This window comes from Polistes canadensis, unplaced genomic scaffold, assembly GCF_001313835.1.
Source record: "Polistes canadensis isolate GaletaPanama2010 unplaced genomic scaffold, ASM131383v1 scaffold_51, whole genome shotgun sequence".
Taxonomy (NCBI): domain Eukaryota; kingdom Metazoa; phylum Arthropoda; class Insecta; order Hymenoptera; family Vespidae; genus Polistes; species Polistes canadensis.
The window spans coordinates 126,064-148,608 of NW_014569598.1; the positions used below are offsets into that span (position 1 = coordinate 126,064).

At 35.9% G+C, this 22,545-nt stretch overlaps 2 protein-coding genes across 3 annotated transcripts; both read right to left on the minus strand.

Annotated features, from left to right (window-relative positions):
* Positions 1 to 16,050: 16,050 nt before the first annotated feature.
* Positions 16,051 to 19,978, minus strand: LOC106785465 (myosin light chain alkali). 2 transcript variants are annotated; one of them, XM_014745963.1, is made up of 6 exons: positions 19,890 to 19,978; positions 19,651 to 19,678; positions 18,464 to 18,772; positions 18,283 to 18,369; positions 17,688 to 17,757; positions 16,051 to 16,663 (listed from the first exon to the last, which is right to left on the minus strand). In XM_014745963.1, the coding sequence occupies exons 1-5, from the start codon at positions 19,890 to 19,892 to the stop codon at positions 17,726 to 17,728; spliced, it is 459 nt and encodes a 152-aa protein (XP_014601449.1). In that variant the 5' UTR covers positions 19,893 to 19,978; the 3' UTR covers positions 16,051 to 16,663; positions 17,688 to 17,725. The 2 variants fall into 2 exon arrangements, with proteins under 2 accessions (XP_014601449.1, XP_014601448.1); XM_014745962.1 differs by lacking the exon at positions 17,688 to 17,757.
* An 876-nt stretch (positions 19,979 to 20,854) lies between these two features.
* Positions 20,855 to 22,507, minus strand: LOC106785464. The gene is made up of 4 exons (XM_014745960.1): positions 22,463 to 22,507; positions 21,918 to 22,108; positions 21,663 to 21,826; positions 20,855 to 21,586 (listed from the first exon to the last, which is right to left on the minus strand). Exons 2-4 carry the CDS (start codon positions 22,009 to 22,011, stop codon positions 20,867 to 20,869), a joined length of 978 nt encoding a protein of 325 aa, XP_014601446.1. The 5' UTR covers positions 22,012 to 22,108; positions 22,463 to 22,507; the 3' UTR covers positions 20,855 to 20,866.
* Positions 22,508 to 22,545: the final 38 nt, after the last annotated feature.

Here is a 22,545-nt window from a genome sequence, read left to right on the forward strand (position 1 = left end):
TTACGTTTATTGCAAATTTCACGTAGATAGAAAGAGTTATGTTGTTACTCTCATAACTGAAACTTTTAACAACAACGGAAGAAGATAAAATAGAAATAAAGTAAATTTGTACAAGTTTAACTATCTTGACGTAATCGATATAGTATCCATGCCTTTTGAAAAAAAAGAAAAAGTTACTCCATTATCGATCTTTGAAGATTCTAGCACGTTGCGCTTGTCCATTTTTATTTACCAACTATCGTTCTAATCTTTTATCTTATTTTCTCACGAAGCGTCATCTTCTCGCTAGCACAATGCCCTACGTTAGCCTAGCCTAGTCATGGAGTCTCGCTCTAAAGCTCTAACATCCGCTATTTTCTCATACCTTTCATTATTATTTTTTGTTTTTTTTTTTCTTTCCCCTCCGACTTATTCTTTTATCACGTTCTCGTCTGATATTTTATCCTCTAGTGTCATCGGCGGAACTGGCTCGTACAATAGGTCTTACCTTTCGCGAACGTGACTTCAACTTGGTATATTAATCGTTGACATCCTAAAGGTTTTCCCGACCAATGGAAAGAAATATTATGAGAATGTAGGTCAGCCTGGGTTTGTTATAGAACAAGTCTTGTATGATACGAAGTGTCAGTACAATTTAATGCATGTTTTTTGTTTTAACGAACTGTCACCTTAATGTCACCGCGAAGAATAATGAATGATTTGTTATTTTACTGAGAAATTAAAAGATCGAGAACATCGTCGATTGTTTTGTTTGTTCGTTAAACGTTTCTACGATAATTAAGTACAACTGCTACTGCGCGTGAATAAGTGTCGAAGCACTAAATACCTGTGTGCAAGTCGAGTTGGTGCGAGTGCTCGTCGATAAAACACCGACGATTGTCGAACAAGAAGAGAAGAAGAAGAAGAAGAAGAACTAATTTAACTATTGGTCCCTCAACTTGTTTAAAGAACAATCTTATTTTTCTAGGGACTCCTGGAGAGTATACTACGCAGCAGCGAGTAGTAAGAGTTGCATAAGAGCGGTCTTATCTCTTATTCAGCCATGACAGATACTAAAAAGTCGAACAGCAATTTTTACAATGACACGATTCGCGAACGTTTTTCTCGTTTTAACGATCACAACGATTCGTATTTTTGTAGAACAACTTGGTAGGTTGCTTACCTGGTCCCTCTTTTTCTCGAACGAACGACGACACGTAAATCGCGATTCGGTTTAAAGAAAGAAAAAAAAAATCATAAAAAATAATATCCACTTTGAAAACTCACGACATTAAAACAAGATTAATCTTTAGTAGGCCTCTGACCAACGACCTCATTCCACTCTGGTGCACGCTATACCCGGTACGAGGTACAATTTTTAAGGGCACGTACAAATTTTCTCTTATTCGACGAACCGTAAAAAGAACTACTTAAACGCGGAACGTAAAAATCCGTAGAAAAGGTCTCGAGAATCACAGGAGAAGGAAAAAAAAAGAGAGAAAAAAAAAATGTAATTCTTTCGTTGACACGTCACACGAGTATCCTATCCACCCGGTAGACTCTTTTTTAGCCTCCTCTTCCGTTTCGCGTCTTTCTCCACATCGATCTTCGTTTTCAAGAATCAGGGGGGTAGCAAAAAAAAGAACGATCACTCGAGAATAATCGCGAACTCGGAAAAGCCTTGATGATTGTGCGAGCTTACCTGGAAACTTCAGGATATCTAGGTCTCTCTCTCTCTCTCTCTCTCTCTCTCTCTCTCTCTCTCTCTCTTTCTCCTTTTTATATATACATATATGTATATCTTCTTTTTGTTTCTTTTGAAATAAATTTTCGGAGAGGTGGTCGAATGCTGTCGATAGAGTGGTGTCTCGTGTGTTACTAGAACCGAACGAGGTCTGAAAGTCCTTGTTCGGTAAGAGGTACGTCGTTTTCTACCCGTCGGTCCGTCTAACGTTCCGTTCCCTACGAACGTGCGCCCCTGTCAGTTTGTCCTGTCGGTGCCTCTGCTCCTGCGCCCGAACGTTCCAGTCAGACACAACTAGACTCGGAGTTTCACTCGATATACAACTAACACATGCGCCCAGGCATTTATGCACCTACGAAATACACGCGCGACAACGACTATGTATGAGAGAACAAAAATACGATAAATTACTATATTTTCAATTATTTACGTCTCGTTCTAACCGAGTTTTTCAACTTTGCACGCAACGTATAAAAGTAAAGAGAGCAACGAAACGATTGAACTTATTATTGGAAAATTTCGACGATTTTTTGACGAAATGCGTAGCACCCCTATTCGTTGATGGGAATTGTCGTTCTTTCCAAGAACCGGTGGTATTTAACGTCGTGTGTCTTCTCAATGCTACTGCGAGTTTGGGAAGGATTTAAAACGACTTCGGATCCATCAACGTGTGCGGTTTCTCCCTCGACGAAAAGTGGGGGAGGGAGAGGGAGAGGGTAATACTACCGGTAATGGGCGGTGGTGGTGTCGGACTATCGATACCTATATCCGCCTCTGACCCGGTTTTCGTTCTAGCTCCTGTTCAGCGTCTACTAGCTCTATCGAGAAGGTGACAGCATGAACGCAACCAACAGCACGCAAGGTGGACCAATTTAACGATCGATCCCCGACCACCTGATTTTCTCAGTCGTTTTCTAAGTGTTCTAAGTGGAACGTGGTATCCAACGGTTGAATCTCTTTATTCCTTTCATATCTACAAAATGGTATTTCAATGTACCAGAGAGAGAAAGAGAGAGAGAGAGAGAGAGAGAGAGAGAGAGAGAGAGTACCTTTCAACGAGCATACCGTCAAAGAGCAACACGTGAATAATAGTCAGAACGTTAACAGCCGTTTTTAAGTACTTTACCCTGACTGTCGTTGGTAACAAAAAACCAAAGGGGAAGGGAAAAAAGTGGATGACCTCGTTAAATTACACGGGACGCGTGAAATACTTGCATCGCAAATCGTTCTTGCGTGAGTGAATGAGTGAGTGAATGCGTGCGTGCGTGCGCGCGCGCGCGCAGACCCCCGTTTGAACGCGATGGGCAAAGAAGGTTGCAACCAACGGATGCACCGCACTCCCACCCCCTTTTCGAAGCTGCCGCTTTAATTCCGCAGTTATTCGACTCGTCGTGCTGAATATCTTTAAAGCTCTTCTTGCGTGGGATTATTTGAAGAAAACTTGGATTCCCTTTGCGAACTTGTACGCGTTAATGATCCTCAAAGTTATTTCAATAAGTTCATTTTTTTAACACTGCGAGCAATTAAATCGTTCATTGAAATTCTTCTTCTCCGTGTTATCTTACGATATTAAAAATAAGCCATTATATTTTTCATTTATTCGCTAACTATAATGAAATATACTTGTTGGATAACGCCAAATAATTAGTCTAAAATATTGTCCAAACCATTGTATCTCTGTTAAAAGTTGAATTTCGTTTGAGCGAAAACTTTTAAGCGCTCATAATAAATCGCTTTGACGCTGATTTAATTCGAAAGCAGCGTCTCCATTCATCGTCGACTTATTAATTCACGCTTCATTATTGAGCAACATGTCGGTATTTCGTGCATGTAACGTCAGAGTTTGTCAGGAAACAGTCGAGCCATTCATTCGACTAGCACGGTTTCTTTGCTACCAACCACATATTCTTTTCCCGATGATATCGATACGAAAAGACTTATGAGTTCTGTCGCATTCTGTGAGCTAGTGGATAACGAGTGTGGGTATCACGATTAAAGGGGATCAAAATCAATTAAAGTTTTTCTTTTTTTGTCTTTTTTATCATTTGTAACTTTTCAGATAATCCTTGTTCTTTACTCACTCGAAAGTATTAAGGTAAAGGATTAAACGATTCAGAGTCTAAATTATTTTTTGTATCATCTTTTGCTTCGGATTTCTTCACTTTTTTTGGTCATTTTTCTCCTTAAGAAGTTTCTTTCCTTTTTCTTACCTGAAACAGAATAATGTTTGTTCGTTAGTATACCAGTTATCAATGTATATTTTTTATTCGCAAATAAAGAAGGTAAATGGTAGCAACGTAATGGGTAAAATCGATATTACAAAAGTGACGTGCAAGAAAGAAATAGCGTAAAAGAAAAGATGATTACTCGATATTACGAATTGTCGCGCGACATACAATTGTCGTTTTATTATTGACCCACATCGGACAATTTCCTTAATATCTTTCCAACCTGAAGTAGTATTCGTTCTAACGAATTGTTGCATCCTTAAAAATAGATTCTTATCGAAATAGAACAAGGTTGTTGTTCTATGCGTCTTACTCAAGTATTCCAAATTATTTGGCTGGATACTTTTTGAATACTTCAAAGTGTATACGTCTGTTAAATAATATTTTAAATAGCCTGATTTAGTTGAACACGAACTGACGTTAGTTTGCCTGCGTGTTGCACGAGCGTGATAATGATTTTTCCTTGTATCGAAACGTTTGCTCATACGTTGTGCAAATTCTTTGAAAAATCGATCAATATTTTTTAAGTAGGATACTACTTTAACAACAATCGAGACGAAAGTATTATATACTATTAAGTTAAATCGATTATGTTGCAAAACGACGATTATTCATCATAAAATTCAACCCAATAAACAACTTGTCATTTCATTTAATATCGTTTACGAGTGTACTTGAAAGCTAAAGTTTCCCTCTTTGCCAAATCTTTTTACGATTCGCTTACTATTGGGATACCATCGGCCGTTAGTCATGAACTAAAATCAATAAAAAACTAACTAACTATCTTTTAACAGTAAGAAGTATGTTTGCTAGGACTACATAACTGCTTTTACCAAGAATATTTCTAACGTACCGACAGAGCACGTTATTCAGTACCGACCGAAGAAAAAAAAGAGATGGAATATTATTCTTCTTTCTGATGCACCGAGATAATTTTTTGTTTGATTTTTTTATATCGCAATTAATTAATTCCTCCCTCCTGTTTTACTATTTGTCTTTATAGATACTCGGGGAAGAAAACAAAAAAAAAAAGAAAAATACTGTTATTAATTCTAATCATCCGGAAGTTTCTTTTATAGAAGATTCTCCCCTTGTTCTCGCGATTAATCAGATTGCTCATAATTAACAATTAATAGCTGCGGCTAGGAAAGAAGGGAGACAGACAGATTATCGAAAGTGTTAGGGAAAGTAACGAATAAGGAAGAGAAGAAAGGAAAGATAGAGTAATCTTGTTTTATCTTTATACGGATGATAGACGAATTCGTTTTGGCAGCAACTATGCGCTTCGTTGGAAGACTGCTAATCTGTGATGCGATGGAAACCTCGTAAAGTCCCCTCCGGTATCGAACTGCGTACTATTGTCTCTTCTATTGATGGAAATCGATAGTCTTCATCCCTTTCCTCATGCAACACGACAAATCTACACTTTCACTCAGGGATGAGCGGTAAACCGAGAGACGACGACCCGACCCGTCAGATCGGTATCCTTTAATATCTTTTGGAATTGAAGCTTTAGAGTTATCCAAACATTAGGGTTGATCCTTTTAAAGGAAACTTATTTCTTTATAACTGAAGTTTATAAGTTATTTATTAAAACAAATATCCTATCTGTTTTTTATTAATGAACTGGGCATCGCATTGATACCATGAAAGTATCAATGAACAAGTTAATATCTACTGATTTATCATCTAGGATATTTTTATTCCAATTGAAAGTCTTGTTGATAATATATTCGTGTTTGGGCGTTGCTGGTTGTTCTTCGGATTATGTATTCGAGCATCGTGAGTACTCACGCGACGGGTGACGTCATCGACATTTACGTAATTCATAGTGAAATGCAACGAGAATGAGGAAGAGAGAGAGAGAGAGAGAGAGAGGAAAATAAGGCGGATGAACGCCATCTCAGAAAACAGCTTGGATTATTTTATCAATGAAGACAACGATATATCGTTCAAGTTCTTATTAACCAATCCGAGTATGATTATCTTAAGAATTGGAGTAGGAATTGGATGATTGTTTTAGTCATTTTGTTAGATGAAAGAATAATATCCAAGTGCATCGTTAAGCAAGTTTGGTATAAAATAAAAGATCTTTCGCATGAAACGGTTCTTTCATACGATCATGTTTTATATGAGTGCCACCAGGCTAGCATTATTTCTCAAGAAAACAGAGGTGAAAGCCTTACAGTGCTAATCCAGTTGTCGTTAATTGCACCGGCCGTGGTATTGCGCTAAGTTCATTTTCTGACCTACCATTCTTAGGACAGTGTATCGTCATATAAATATTATTAAGTTAAAAAAATAACAATTTTTGCATACACATAATCAATTTTAATATCAATAATTAGTTTGTCATCTGTGAGTTGATTTGATTGTCAATTTGGACATTTTTTAATGACTAAAATGATACTCTTGAATACTTTTTTCTTACTATGAGATTTAGATTACGATACTTTTACATTCTTTACAAGCATACATTCGCACGTACATATGCAAGTACTTGCTTACCATTAAAGTAAGAGTTTGTATATTCGTAATATCGTTTTGGATAGGAGGGAAAAGAAAACAAGACAAGATATTTTTATATCGGATCGTGGGGAATTAGTCGAACGCAAAGGAAAAGGTGACACGTTGCTATTTTTGGAGAGACAGACTGTGCCGGGCCGATACCTGTTTGCGAACTTGCTAGTTTCCATTATACACGTTTGCTATAATGCAAGCAAACTCACTTGTCGAGGATGTTAATTCTTGCAAGATTCTATCTTCCAGTATTTTTATTTCCTACATTTTCTTCCTTCCATTTGAACTATTTTCTTTGCTCTTTCAGTTTGATTTATCGATGATACTTCAAAGTTTATCTTCCGCTGATTGCTCGACTCGATTGAAATGCTAACGGTTACGAACGTTTTTTAAATTAACTTTTACGAGTTGCACACTTGTATTGAAACTATTTCTGTATTAATAAATAGGGAATAAGAAAGAAACGTAAAGAGAAAATAAAAAGATTCGCGTTGCAAGTTCTTCCCGTTTAAAAGCAATCTCTTTTTTGTGGCAAATGAAGCGTCCAACGTGAAACAACGACGACGACGACGACGACGATTCGGTCGATTAATTCGGTAACCTGGTATTATCGGTAAGTCGATAGAGCGCATAGATAATTCTACACCAGCGATCAGTTACGCTTCGTAATAAGTATCTACATAAGACGGTACATAAGACTTAGGTGTGCCCTCGAAGATCATTTTCGACGAATTATATAGATCAACTTAAATATAATAATTATAAGCATAACAAAATATCCGTGACCGAACTAACCAAATGATCGTTTAAAACTAAACGAATTATTAACGCATGTGCATTAACTAAAATTCTTACGATACTTTGAACTTTGATATCAATGAATAACAATGAAAGTTGGATTGCTAGTCGTTGTTAACTCGAAATAATAAGCTAACGTTAGTCGTGACGTTGTTATAGCATAGAAGGGGTTTGCGTCTCCATCTAGAATTTTCAATTAAACACACCCCTCTCTTCTTGCAGCAGACGCATACGCACGTTCGCATCCGCGCGTTCGCATCCGCGCGTTCGCATCCGCGCGTTCGCATCCGCGAGACTTACAGGATTTTTCATTTCTTCAAGAGTTGTTTGCTTGCAACCCTCCACTTAAGTCTACCCAAGTAACTCCATTTTGATTACGCTTTAACTAACGCAGTCGTCTGTATTTTTGTTTCGTTTTTTCTTTCCTTCTTTACTTTACGTTTTTATTTTATAGCTTTGTATTTCTCATTAGTCGCATTGGTGCTTCGTCGAGTGGTCTTTTCATTTTTCTTTGTTATTGCACATACTTTTCTTTGAAAATATTATACAACATATGATGAACAGGAGTTCAATCTTTTCGTACAAGACGCCTGGACTAGTTGCAATTTTCTTCTTCGAGATAATAATGTTAATGTTATAATAAAACAATAGATTTATCTCCAAGAGAAGTGAGTGAAAACGCGAACAAGCTAGCAGGGATGCTGCGCGACGACGCGCCGGTTTTATTATCGATTTCAATGTCTGGCGTTCCTGCTAGAGTCCTCTCTCTTCTCCGCAACCTCCCTCACCCTTTCTAACTTCGACCCCTCGCCTTTTATTCAGCCTTTGTACGCACCCTTCTTTCTACGCCCACGTGCATAGACTTCGTACTTTACATACGTTGGATTCGTATGCTTTACTGCATCCTCCTCCCATATGTGCTGCATAGCAGGAACGTTTTAAGGCCAAAACACTTTTTTCTGTATTTTTCTTTTAATGTCTGCGATCAACATTCATACTCCCAACCCTCCTCCGTTCGCTACATTTTTTCAAATAAAAGGAACGGTGATCTTTGATGATTAATAAATCACTGGACGTGGTATATTATGTTGTCCCATAAGTTCTTTTCGCGCGATGTATGATTTTTGTCTAGAAGGTAATAGAGCAGAACGATTTATATATAACACAGTAAATCAAGCTTAAACAACAAATATCGTTTATTGAAGTCGCATCCAAAAAATGAAAGGAACTTATGGGACAACCTAATAGATAAGACGAATTATCAAAATTACAAACCCTGACTCATGTACGTAAGACTTGCGATTTGTGTAAATTTATAATGCTCGATGATTCCGCTCGGCGATGTTTAGCTCTATGAATCTAATCATACGTTGTAATTCTCGTGGTATGATGTCATCGATTACTATTGCCAAAGTTAATCATGACGACGTCACCTCATTGGGACCGTCATTGGGCATGGTTGCTAATTTAAGGGGTGCAGGAAAAGAAAATGGGTCACACTTCATCAATCTGTCATACGTGATGTCATCAAGGGCAATTCCATCATCAAATCTTGCACTTATTGTTAGTGGTTGTTAACATTTGAAGTTGGTATTAATGTTGTTTAGCGTAGAAACCGAGATTACATACTTGAGAAATTAATTAGACGAAAATTGATGAAAAATGTTATTAATATTTTGATTTTATATCTCATGTAAGTGATATTAGATTGCTGCTGTTGCATAGGCGTCTACAGAACTTTTCTTAACGTGCTCGCGCGTGTATGCGCGCGTGTGTGTGCGTGCAAATTTCATGTAAATGTCGTGTCCTCCATCGAATGCTAATTACCATCACTGACACTCGACCGTTATCACGTTTTCTTTCCACGTCAAACTATAGCACTGGTTGCAATAAAAAGTTAATTACCACGAGTATTAACTTATACACGAGATTCTTGCATCGTACAGCCGTGTAATGCTACCGGAAGTTACAGTAATACGCTGTTAAACGCACTCCTTTAACGTGTAAGTAAGAATACTAATTGTAAGATACTTTTTAAAGTGAAACTTCCTAAGCAAAGTTACCCTCGAAGTCATCACTGCGCAGGAGCATTAACATAATTACATAAAATAGATAAAAATAGTAAAATGAAAACGTTGTAATCTTAAATTTTATTGATTAAGTGGATTATTGATTTTATACACATGCGCAACGTTAAGAAAGTCATATAAACAACATTGAATAAAAGTAATTAGATAGAGGACAACGTCTCATTTCAACGCTGAATTTCGAAGGGGACATTACATACATCATATATTTCTAGCTTTTAAATAGCAATAGACATTTCTATCGAATAATTAACAATTATTTTGTAATATTTTAATACACTCTCTTTATATTTCAGATTGTTTAAACATATATGTACTAGTATAAGCATTACATACTTATTAACATACTTTAAATATTAAATGATTTCGATGTCATATTCTTTTCGATTAAAATTTCCCTCTCCGAAGTCACCACTACGCAGGAACGTTACAACAAATGTATATTAGTTTAAACAATTACATAAAAATTAAAAGAATACTAAAATGAGAACGTTATTATCTTAATTTCTCTTTATTACAAATAATTTTCTCGTTACTCAAACATGCGAAACTTTTGGAAAGCCATGTAAATAACATTGGCTTTCGAAGAGGATGATACGAAAACTTCTACTCAGTGTTTTCATACAATTATGTATATATTTTTCGATTAATAAACAATCGTATAATTAATACAATTAGATGATTAATAAAATTTAATGTACTCCTTTAATATTTTGAATTGTTTTAACGTACCTAACTAATCATAAATTTCAGTTGAATATTTTCATGTAATAAACAACATCTGATCGAAATTGTTTAATATTCGAATGATATAGATATTTAGAAACAAGGGATTGATTATGTGACCAATGCTTTCATTGTTTTGTATTGTGAAAAGACAAAAGCTTAGATTTATTAATTAATTAGATATCTCATGAATGGTCACGTTGTTATAGTTGTTCTAAAAATATGAAAGAATAATTGGAATTATTTTGATAATAATTGTTTAGCGTGTTTACCGTAAGAAAATAAAAAAAGGTAACATTATCCGGTTGGCAGGATAGACAAGGAGATACGGATTTAACGCTGATGTAATCATTGGTGCGCCAACGATCGGATCGTTATCGGCATGCGGTTGTTAAACTGCTAAAGAGGACATACCAAGTGAGAGGATTTCTTTAATCCATGCAGTAGAACTTAGCGTAGCACGGTTTTCCAATTGCCGACGGCAGGTTGTCGTTTCATCGTTCGAGTACAAAACCAAAAGGAAAGCTTTTTCTATTTTAGTTAAATTTTTTTAGAGTTGTGCAGTAAACCTGCTATGGAAAGTAATGCGACACGGGGACAGCAATAAGATTACGATCCAAATGTGGGGTAAATCGTGCACTTTGATGTCGTTTAAGGAAAATGCAATGCGAGTTATGCGCATATATATCGAATGGAATACGATTTAGAATGAAATCAAAAATTTATTGCGTAACGTTCTTTTTCTTTCGATCACACTAATACTTATTTTCAAATATTTTTTCAAAAGGAATAGTTCAAAACACGGTTGCTGTACCTTAATCTATATCAAAGAACTTATTTCAATGAAATTACATTGAAAACTTACAGCAAACTATTTGTTAAAATATATTGCAACCAGGTAGTTGATTAATCTCACGAGTTTTGGAATACGCGTAACGTTCCGTTGCTTTTTAGCGACTAAAGTTGTTTCTTTGGCATTAAAGAGAGTAGAAGATGATGCAGTCAAGGTCTCACGTTTAGATTGTCAATCCGGACTGGATTATTCACCACGATATTGCATAATCTCTCGCTGGCATTGGTACTACTTTCGAAAATAGCTGTGAGCTCCTCTTCCGATTCCGTGCGTCATTTTCATCGTTGGATTCTCATATTATTAAGATATAGTAATTCATTCGATTTTACTTTTTTACAAATTTAATATTTATTTATGAAGTAATCGTGCATCTGTTGTTTTACGAAATAGTTTCCCCATTATTTTCGGATTACTTTGGTCATCGTAAATGGTCGGCAATTATTTACATTTAAACCAAAGTTATAAATAATTTAATATCGCGGAATTAACAGGTTAACGTTGAGAAATATTGACCCGTGATTTAATCTCACAATGATAAACTAGAAAATAATTGAAGTTAGCGGGGTTAGAGTTCATAGAATTAAACGTGAAACTTGATCAATTATTTGATACTGGTTTTAATGAACTGAAACTGTTGGAAATATTTAACAGAAGTTCAAGCTAACGTGTCATGGTTGTATCATACGAGTCGAACCTCGTATGTTTGAATCCGTATGACCCTTCTCTAGAAAAAGATAAAACTAGAGAAAGAAGCTTTCTTAGTAAAGATTCCGTACAAGTAGCAGATAATCAGGGATGCTGTGTGGGTGCATCTTAGAACGTAGTAGACGAGATTGAAGAGAGTTTTCTCTTCTTTTTCCACACGTTCTTTCTCGTGGTCGTTCAATTTGAAAAGCTTTACCGGTCGCTGAACTTGCGCTTCTTCTGTCTGTTCCTCCTCCTCTATCGTCGTCGTTATACTGTCCACTTTTCCTTCTACAATAGTTAGTAGACGAGCTGATACAGCTTACGAAGAGTATAGGAGAGGTACTCGTTAATAGGCCAAACGCGATTGATCACGTGCCGGAACGTTGGAATTTTAGCTAAGCCTCTCTTATATCGGAGTGCGCTTGTCCAGTTCATTGGAATTACTTCTACACACACATACAGGCAAAGCTTTTTTTATTATTCGTTCGTTAGGAGGACTTATGGAGAAATGTTGAATTAACCTGAGACGATAAATGTCAAATAAATTTGTTGTAACTGTATATAATTTTTGTTTTGTAGGATTATTAAGAGATTATTATTCCGAAATTTGTGTTTGAATTGTAGCAAGTCTATGAGATGACATTTTAGTAGCGATGAAAAATATGTTGGGGGACAGGCAGGCATTGGACGCAGTTCTTTAAAGAAAATAACCTTGACCCATACTCGTGCACTTATACCATGTTGGATGCGCACATCGTAATGAATCATTAAATGATCGTAGAGTGGAGGGATGAGAGAGTCGTTTGTGAAAAAATGTTTCTTATATTTTCTTTCTTTTTCGTCATTCATTTCTTTCTCAACTACCCGTATCCCTGTTATTATCTAATTAAGGAGTAAATTAAAGATTAAATTGGACGTCGATTGAGATGTATCACCGAAATTGTTAAAATATCATTGATATAGCCTAAGTTAAAGAGAGAAGCCAACCGGAAGCGTCGATCAAATTGCGGATGTCAAATCGAGCTTATTCGCGTCGTCATTCCATTTATGGTTTCGGAGGGTCTTCCGATTAAGGTCGCGGGACCCATCATCGATGTTCAGTCACGGCAATTCTGCAATTATACGCCTACAAACATCGTTACTTCGTTGATGTTCCTTCATTTTTCTAATTGGTTAACGATGATAATTTTTCTTTTACTTTAATTCGTACACATTTCTCTTATATGTAAGTACCTAATTGCAGATGTAATACAATTTGTATAACGATGAAGCACTATGCATCGAGGAAAATCGTATCCATTTGCGAATGTAGTGTCCGAAGAAAAAGAATGTGACTGCTATCTATCCTTGTAAGACCTTGACAGCTCGTTCAGGGAACGCCAGCTTTTATTTGATTTCACGGCCGAGGGTATGGTAGGGTTTAATGTACGAAAATGAAAAGAAGATACGCGAGTTGAATCATTTTATTTATATTATTTCAACGAAATTGATGCAACGATTCATTTTTATTAAACGAATAACATTCAGATAGTTTTGAAAAGATCGTATTTCTCATCTCTCTCTTTCTCTCGTAAACCGTAGTCTTGATCTTTTCTCAATCGTAAACTCGCAAAATTAATAGCCGTGATAACGATCAGTATCGCTTGGTGTAGGTTATCTATACTACGCGTATATAAGTATGTTATTTTCTTTCACGTGATTTTAATCGCGATTTGTTGCAGCAACTCACGATAGTTGGAGGACAATTTTTAGTACCTGACACGAAGAAGAAAGGTATAAAGTTTCGTTGGGACACGTTGAACGTTTAGTCGTCGTTTCAAACGAATACTGCTATAATCTGATCTAACGTAAGAGGAAAGAATGCGTCACGCATTTCCCATCTCACGTTCGCGAGAACAATGAGCTTCGGCGAAAGAATTATGCAAAGTAAATTAGGTGCGTTTGAGAAGATGAAATAATCAGTATCCAAAGAAACTGCAAATATCAAGCATGCATGGTAACATTTTCTCAATGTTTCGAGAGAGTTCAACGACCTTTTAAATGTAAAAAACAATTCATTACTTTGCTCGTAAAAATAAAATGATGTTAACAGATTATTGAATTATTAAAAATATACTCGCGTTTAGGCAACGTCTGTATAATAATCAGTAATCAATAATATGTTAAATTAAATAATATAATTAAAAAGTTTCTACGTATTCGGTAAGGCTAATCGATCGTATGAATGGAGTATCTTTAATTGGATGCTAATTTATTCCCAGACGATACTTACTTTTACTGCTAATTATTTAACCGTAACATTATTCACGAAACGTAATCGAAAACGTAACGATTTAGATGTAATCGCGTGTCGTAATTCAAATATCTTTAATTCAATATATCTCGTTTTAAATTAATGTTCATACAAAAAAAAATATATATATATATTCGTTAAAGAATGCAGCACGTAATAAATTATGGCGCCAAGCTGTTCATTGACTGACTTTTTCTTTTTCGTCTTATTCTTTTCTCGAACGTCACAAGCAAATGTTATGTAAAATAGTCTCATTGTCAGACTGTAAAACTTATTTTATTTTCAAATTACGAAGCAAAAGTATAAGAAATAAATGTGTACCGAGGATTTACATGAAAAATATCTTATCGTAGAATTTTTAACGGTTTTAATTTAAACTTGGAGTGCACTCTCGTCTATATCTTTTAAAAATATCTTTATCTGCGTAAATAATGTGTTTAGATTTTATACGTGTGTAGTGTATGCGTTTACATACGTATAAGGTATACGATTTCTATATCAAAGAGAAAAGTTTTAAATCTAATTTACCGTAATATCATAATGCATTTAATACCAAAAAATAAAGCTAAGCTGATTTCGTGATATTTATTGCAATATTTACGTTGAACGTGTTTATCATTAGAGGTTTATATTTAGAGTTAGCTTATCACGAGCATCGATCGATTCGCTTAGATAGAAATAAAACTAGATTGAAGGATGCAATTTTGCGGAGAATTTCTTTCTCGCGCAAAATACTTTTTTAAAAATTAATGAAACAACACGGAACACACGTAGTAGCTATACCTACGAATAAAATTGTTATGAACGTAAACAACCCTAAACATCTATTCTCGCCTATTTCGGTTTCGTCCCAAATTTCTCATCTTATTTATCAGATTTCGCAAACCCATTGATAGAGAGCATGCTTGAACATTGGCGGGGRTGTTAAAAAAATCTATTTTTCAATATTTTCTGTGATATCACGGACAGTAGCCAAGATGGTGGAGGCGCGGCTTCCGACCAATCAGCGAGTATTCTCTCAACGTACACACAAAAGCCGCGATGAATGAGAGGAAAACGTCAAAAAGAGGGTGCTCTAATGTAAGCCCTACTTACGAATAAAAAAAGAATAAAGAAAGGGATATTCTTACTTTTGTTAACTTGCAGAAAAAAAAGAGAGATATTACCAACCTGTTCGAGATGCTGAATCGTCGTCTTGTTGCAGCCTCTTGGATACTGCCTCCTCTTTCGTTGGATTCGTTTGGACGTCTGTCATATTTTTTGATGAAATTTTCTTCTTTTTTTTCGTTCGATCGTGTAATCAAAGTGTTTGGATGTTTACACTAATTATTGTTGCTGTTGTCTTTACGTTTACGATTTTTTATTAGCGCACTTCTTAAATCAAAAATTTTGTATAGCTGAAAATTGAGTTTAAAGCGAAGACAAAAATACGAAAGAAGAATGATCTATCATCAGCCGAGATTAGAATAGGTGGAGGAAACGCGCGACACTTGCGACGCGTTTGAACTGACTGTCCTGAGCGCCTACTTGCCGGGCAAAGCCATGACTCCATCCCGGAAATGTCCGAAGTCAACCGAACTCATACAACGCGTATACGAAGGTAACGTTTACGACACGAGATTTGCCGATGTTGCACGAATTATCTTTTGGCGGGAGAAAGAAGAGAGAGAAATACTTCTTTACTTATTTTTTCTAAACTGCCTCTTGTAAGTTATCCTATCCTATATAGATATTCTATATATCTATAACTTATAAGCCAACTAGTCCAAATATACTAAATAAAATATATGTAATGACTGCTATCATTAGGAAAACTATCGAAGTTCCTGCTGCCTTCAAATGTTTTTACTCTAATTGTGCGCAAAGATGAATTTCTATTGAAGATAGGCTTCGTATAGAATTCATTTTTCCATATACATTTGATTCAATTCAGCTCCACCTATTTTTCCTTTATTTTAAAAGTGATATATATATCATTGGTCATAGACTTAGGATGCTCTGGATCTAACGATAAGAGGGTGGCGGCCATTACTGATTTGATTCCTCCATAACAGCATTTGCTATTAGCTATAAATATACATTTGTTGCCTAAGCTATAGCTGACAGATTCATTGTGACAGGGATTACATTTAAACTTTTATTTTTTGCAGTCCCCGAGTCACGAGGAATGTAGTTTATTAAAGTAACAATACGAAGTATGTAACTGAAAACCGATCGTTTCGTTTAAAGTTTGTACAAATCTGTTAAAACATGACCCCAAGATGCAAGATCGCGTTTATGCGCGTCTTTTTAGGTTATAGTATAAATTATTTAAACAGCGATTGTCTTTTTTTTTTATCCTTATTCTTCATATATATATATTAAATATTTTCTCGATAATCGATTGATCTTCGTTTCCTGTTCTGGGTCATCCTGAGGATTTATGTGATGTTACTTCTTTTTTTTCTTATATATATATATACATATATATATATATATATTTGTTTTTTTGAAAATCTTTTTTTTGATCATTTTTCCTGTTTTTTTTGTTTTCAAATGAATTTTTATACGGAAATGTGAAGAGGTGTGCGATCGGGTCGACCGAGCGATGAATTAACAAGGGATGAAGAGCGTGATGAGAAATTATGATAAACGCATCGTCCTTCGCTGATTCGTGGCTTCGAAAGATCATTGCCGAAGAATCGAAGAAAGAAATTGTTGGTATTTATCACTAGTCTTCTTCTCTGTCGCACAATCTGCGAAGGAACGCTGAAAAGGGATCATATTTAATATTCAAATAAATCTTTCAGTATTTTATCTTATTTTAAATTTACATGACACAATTGAGAAGACGGATTTGCAATACTTCATGTAGGATTTACATCCCTAGTCAACTTTAATTTTTTTTTTATTCTTATAATCATTGATGTTTGTTCAATCCGTCGTGTCAATTGGCAAAGACGATTACACATATTAATATTATTTTCACTTATTCGTGTACGTACGTCACTGTAAGCATTAAAAGAAAATATAAAAGTTGCACAATTTGAAGTAATGAAAATTGTTTTGGTTTAGGACAAGCACAGATTAAACATAGACAAATAATTCGTGTGCGATATGGCGTTACTTCAGCCACACGAATTATTACACATGTAAAAAAGAAGAAGAAGAATAAGACATGGATAGATTGAGTTAAAAGAAAGAAATGCATTTAATTAAGCGTTTCGCTTGTATTCAATTATTTCGGAATAATCGTGAATCGTGTTAGAAAATGCTCGATGATTCAGGAATCCTTTCTGAAACACATACAATGTGTGAATTCACTTCGCTTGAATTTCGATCGAGGTAATATTTTATTTCTTGGCCCAGAAACGATGGTATTGTTGTACGAGAGGGAGTACGGGAGGGAGCAGAGAGGGAACTGAGAGGGAGCTGAGAGGGATGGGGGTTAGAGCATTAACTACACTCGATTCACTGATCTTACTTACAAACCTGAAGTACTCGTACGTGTTTTTGTGCGAGAAACGAGTTATCGATTTCAGCATCCCTGTGGCGCTGCAAACACGCGTCCTATAAACTGTTTGATGTACGTGACGAGACAAGGCGAAATAAAAGCGATGACAGTTTTTTCATGAGGAAGTAAAAAACGAAGAAATAGATGGATAGAGACAATAGACGAAACGAAGAAGCGTAGGAGGAAGAAGTGTGAACAGGAAGAGGAAGTGATAGAAGAAGAAGAAGAAGAAGAAGAAGCGAGAAAACGAGGACGCGTCTACTAGACGAGGACACTTACGATCGATGACCTCACTGTACCAATGGCATCCGGACAGCTTACAAAAGCACCATCATCTTCTTCAAGAACGCTGTGAAATACAAATAAAACATGGACGTTTCAAATGACGGACAACATATGGCGATCGAGTCCGCCGAACTGGGGTGGATGGATTTCTTTTGATTTTTTCTTTTGCTGTTTCTTTTACAAATCACGTTATACTTCCATGTTGTCCGAACGTTTTGGCTCCCGCTACAAATGATTTGTCCTTCTATATTCTAATTAGAAATAATCGTGCGGCTATGTGTTCTACGTGGTAAGGAAAATGGGGTCATTCATTTATGGGGGCTTTGGAGTGGCAAGTTAATTGCCTATTGATAGATCAATTCTAAATTTCATTTGGGGGCGTTATATACTGGGGGTAACAAAACAATTGGTTGGACAATCATTTAATTGGATTTTCTTTATACGTGCTTTGAACGTAAATACTTTCACACTAACGTGACTCACTAACAATTAGATGCAGGTATTCTAATTTTACCTTTTTTTTTTTTTTCTCTTTCTAATCGGGAAGATGCATTCAAATTTGATACGTCAAAGATTTTTGTTTACTTACGAGTATAAGGGATGAAACCATCGTCGTCCTCTGGATCCATGCAATCCTTTAACACCGTCTCGACTTCAGCATCACTAAGGCGTTCACCTATCGCAATATTTATAAATATATAATTACGATTCTAAAAGAAGAAAAAAAAAAAGAAATATTTGAAATCGACAAGCAATTGGTGGAATCGTACCGAGCGTGAGTAGCGTATGGGACAATTCGGCGGCTAACATAGTTCCATCTTCTTGCTTGTCGTAAAGCTTGAGACACTCGACAAAGTCTTCGAAACAACCCTGTTCCTTGTCTTTTTTGCACTGACTGAAGATCGGCAAGAACTCGTCAAGTTTCATTATCTTCTCGCCTTTTTTTTTGGTACCGCCAAGTTTTTCAATCGTCGCATTTGTTGGGTTCAGGTTCAAGGCTCGTAAAACGTTTCCAAGATCGATCGCGTCGATGGAGTTGGTACCATCGGTATCGTAGATAGAGAACGCGAATTCTGCTTCTATTTCGTAACGAATGCAACGGCGAAAGATGATTGATTAATCGTGCAACTCATTAGCAAATAAAATGTCCTAACGCGAACAAACAAATGTGATTCTCAATATGAGAAAATTATTTGCTAAACGTATAGAGAGCAATGTTTCAAGATAATTAGTAAAATACTAATAATAATGATAGCTACATTTTAAAGTATCGCACACCCGTTTAGAAATAAATGTTCGAGTCTTCTCTTAAACTAAACGGGAAATACGAAATTTGGGTTAATATCATCCTGTAAGAGATACTAAGCGCGTATCAGGTTCAAAAGTCTGAATCTATTTTAAGTACCAGCATATATCCCCACCCTAGGAACCGATTCAAGAACTCCCTGGTTAAACTAGTGGGTCAAATTMCCCCCGCCGAACCATATAAGAACACCCTGCCGACTATTTTTGACATCTTGATACTCTATTCGAAGATCTTTGCTTTGCTTCTTTACTGACACACGCTTGATTACGTAACGATATGATATTTGCCCGACATATTGCCCAATATTACGGAAGTTTATTTTCTTTTTAACAAAACCATCCGGATATTGCTCAATGTTCATTTTGAGTAGCCTAAAATTAACGCCGATTTCGTTAACGTTCGAACGAATAATCTCTATTATTTTTTACCAGCAAAAGTTCAACGCTTGTTTGTTCTAATTTTTATCTCATTTTTTGTAAGCTCAACGATTTCATTTTAAAGAGAATTTTCAAAAGTTACACGACAAAGTCGATTAATTTAGTCATATTACAAAAATTACTCATCGCGATAAAGAACTCTGTTTACATATCTTTTTTTCCAACAGATTAATTATATTTTAAAATCCTTAATTAAAATCCTTGAATTACTCACTCTCGACGTCTTTGGAGCTTAGGTCTGCCTGCAAAATAAAACACAAATGTTTGTTAATGGATTACCAATTAAACAATACATTTCATGAAGTTTTGGAATTTTGCAATTATCGCAAAATCAGGAGAGAACGATTTGAGTTATGTGGGAAAAAGCAAATAAAAAAAGAAAAAGCAAAAAAATCATTCGTTAAATATAAAATCGAGAATGATCGACGGATTGGGGAGATAGTACGAGCTCACCATTGTAGATTGATCTGGTGCTTCTATGGGATGATGCTGATCAGACGAAGGTAGAAACAGAAGTGGTACCGGGTGTTACCAAATTTATTCATTTTATTTCTGCAGATGTCGCTACGATCGGGATACACGAGAAAGATCATGCTGAAACTAAGTCATCTTGACGAAGAAGAGAGTCATCGGCAACGTTGCGGTCCAAAAACAGTTCGAGGAGGAACCCTGTGCTACGAATGTTCTTCCTACTACGATAAATGGTTTTCAACAGCGGTATTCTCGACGTTCTGTCAGGGTTGCCAGATCTGTAGGCTGTTGAGACGTTAACAATACAGCAAAATGAAAATACACCTATACCAATTCCAATATGACCTTCGATGCACAGGAAGCTAACGGGAATTTTATTTTAAACTTTTAGACGGAGCTTTTATTTCACTATTACAGAACATCAGGCGTTCTACGATTGTTGTACAAATTTATTTTATTTACATGCTCATGGGGAAGATTTGTATGCGTGTGTGTTTGTGTGCGGGTGTATTAGAAAAATGATCGTAGAAAATGACGATACAATGTTCGTACAAAAAAAAAGAGAACAGAGATTGATGTAGGTATTTAAAAAAACCAAAAAATTAGAATAATAAATAATCTCTAGAAATCGTTTAGACACTTTTTAATTTCTATATTTTTCAGGGGTGGGGGAGTTTCTTTTTTAACGCGACGCCTTGTCATCTCCTGCCTCGAAAAGTAATTCTGTCGCAGGACTATGCGATGATCAAACTGCTCGGTTATTTTTACTTGCTCGACACAACCGATCGACGCTGTGTTGGATCGTACTGAGCGTCGCTTCGTTACAAAATAATACTATCAGCAGAGATATACATATGCCTCCGTGTGTGTGTGTGTATGTGTACGTAAAAAAAAAAAAAATAAAGAAACGCAACCAAAAGTTGCATTTTTGTTCCCCCCAGATAAGAAAAGTAATTCTATCAATTCTTGCCACGTTTGAATCTTTTCAGGAAGAATCTTTTCAGTCTTTGACCAAAGCTTTCCTTATTCTTCTTCTTCTTCTTTTTCTTTTTCTTCGAATTGGTTTTCTCGTCAGTATCTTTAGTTTCAACGAAAAAATCATGAGATTCTTCAACCTCGTCGATTGAAACTCTTTGTTGCTGCGTTTGTTGATAATCTGACGTATTTTCTTCTATGTAAACTTCGTCGAATGAAAGATTTCTCGAGGAAGAAGCACCCGACATCATCATAGACGATTTTAATTCTTCTCTATCATCGTCCACATTGAATTGTCTAATCGATCTAGATTCCTCGGTAATACTATCGTGCGATCCTTCGGTATCTTCGATTATTCGAATCAATTTTTCTTCTTTTTCTTCCCAAGCAGCAATGTCTTCTTTAGATTTTTCGTTGTATATGTCAGCGTCGTTAGGATTTGTTATGGTCTCCTCGGTGACGGTCTCCAATTCCTCGATCATTCGATGCAATAAATTGGTGGATACTTTGGTGGCATCGTTAACACCAGGTTGATCTGTTTCTTTATTACAGGTCGTTGATTTAGCTCGTTTCTTCTTCGATGATTCGGAATCAAATGCGATTGGTTCGACGTCACCTTGACCTTGGATGTCAGACATCTCAACGACGCTGATCGATGCGTTTTCGATAGACGCGTTATCGATAAAACACGCAGCACGTCTCGACTGTATCGATAAATTCAATCAAAATCAATGGAAATGAATATTTTATCAATGGTATTTATATATTTACGATTATTACCTGACGTTGTTCCAAAACTGACATAGATGATGATAACAAATAAGACGTGTCACCAATTTGGACACCTCGTAGATCATGAATTATATTTTCAATCAATTCTTTTTCATCCCTTCCTTTGTAATCTATAAATGTGTCACTGTGTTGCATATGAGTGTATGACACTTCTAAGAAAAATAAATTAACGCGAATAAGATTGTTTTTTTTTTTATTACCAATTATATATAAAAATACACGATATCAAAGATTTTGTAGTACCTTTCTTGGATTGAATTTTAATTTGATCGAAAGCTTCCAATACAATCTGGTCTATTAATCCTCGTGCGAACGTCTCCACCATGTCTTGAGCCATTCTAGCTCGATCGGAAAATTATTATCGAATTTATGCGTTTGACAGATCGTGAGACGTCCATTGATGATCGTCGTCTTGTATATTTCATCTAAATCGGCTATGTTCAAGTATCATAAGCAGCGAGTTCGGAATAATTAACAATTGAGTATCATGTATGGTAATCAGCTGTTGATAGAAATCGATAAATGTGTACAATCGCTCATTATCTAATAACTTCATGTTACATGCGTGATTTGAGATAAGAAAATAAAAAATGAGATACGCATATATCACGATTACCTAATACCTACCATGCTGAGATATCAAATAATGATCGATTAATCTCCATTCAATGAGATGGTTGCATTCAAATGAAAAATATAACATTTTCTTAAGGAAAAGGTTTGCTTTCATATGGATAAAATATCAAAGAATGAATATAAACTATATGGACAGGATTAAAGGTTGCTACCTGGGTAAATGGGTTGGTATGAAGTTGGTAACGGAGACAAGCATGCAGCGTAGGAAAGGGTGGGTAGAGCCACCCATCCTCTT

Excerpts from the sequence above, each read along its gene's own strand:
- LOC106785464 (XM_014745960.1), bottom strand. The coding sequence starts at position 22,011 with ATGGCTCAAGACATGGTGGAGACGTTCGCACGAGGATTAATAGACCAG. Across the intron at positions 21,827-21,917 it reads TAAAATTCAATCCAAGAAAG|AAGTGTCATACACTCATATG; the intron begins GTACTACAAAAT and ends TATTTTTCTTAG. Across the intron at positions 21,587-21,662 it reads CAGTTTTGGAACAACGTCAG|TCGAGACGTGCTGCGTGTTT; the intron begins GTAATAATCGTA and ends TTATCGATACAG.
- LOC106785465 (XM_014745962.1), bottom strand. Across the intron at positions 18,773-19,650 it reads AAGCTCCAAAGACGTCGAGA|AAGCAGAATTCGCGTTCTCT; the intron begins GTGAGTAATTCA and ends GTTACGAAATAG. Across the intron at positions 18,370-18,463 it reads CCATACGCTACTCACGCTCG|GTGAACGCCTTAGTGATGCT; the intron begins GTACGATTCCAC and ends ATATTGCGATAG.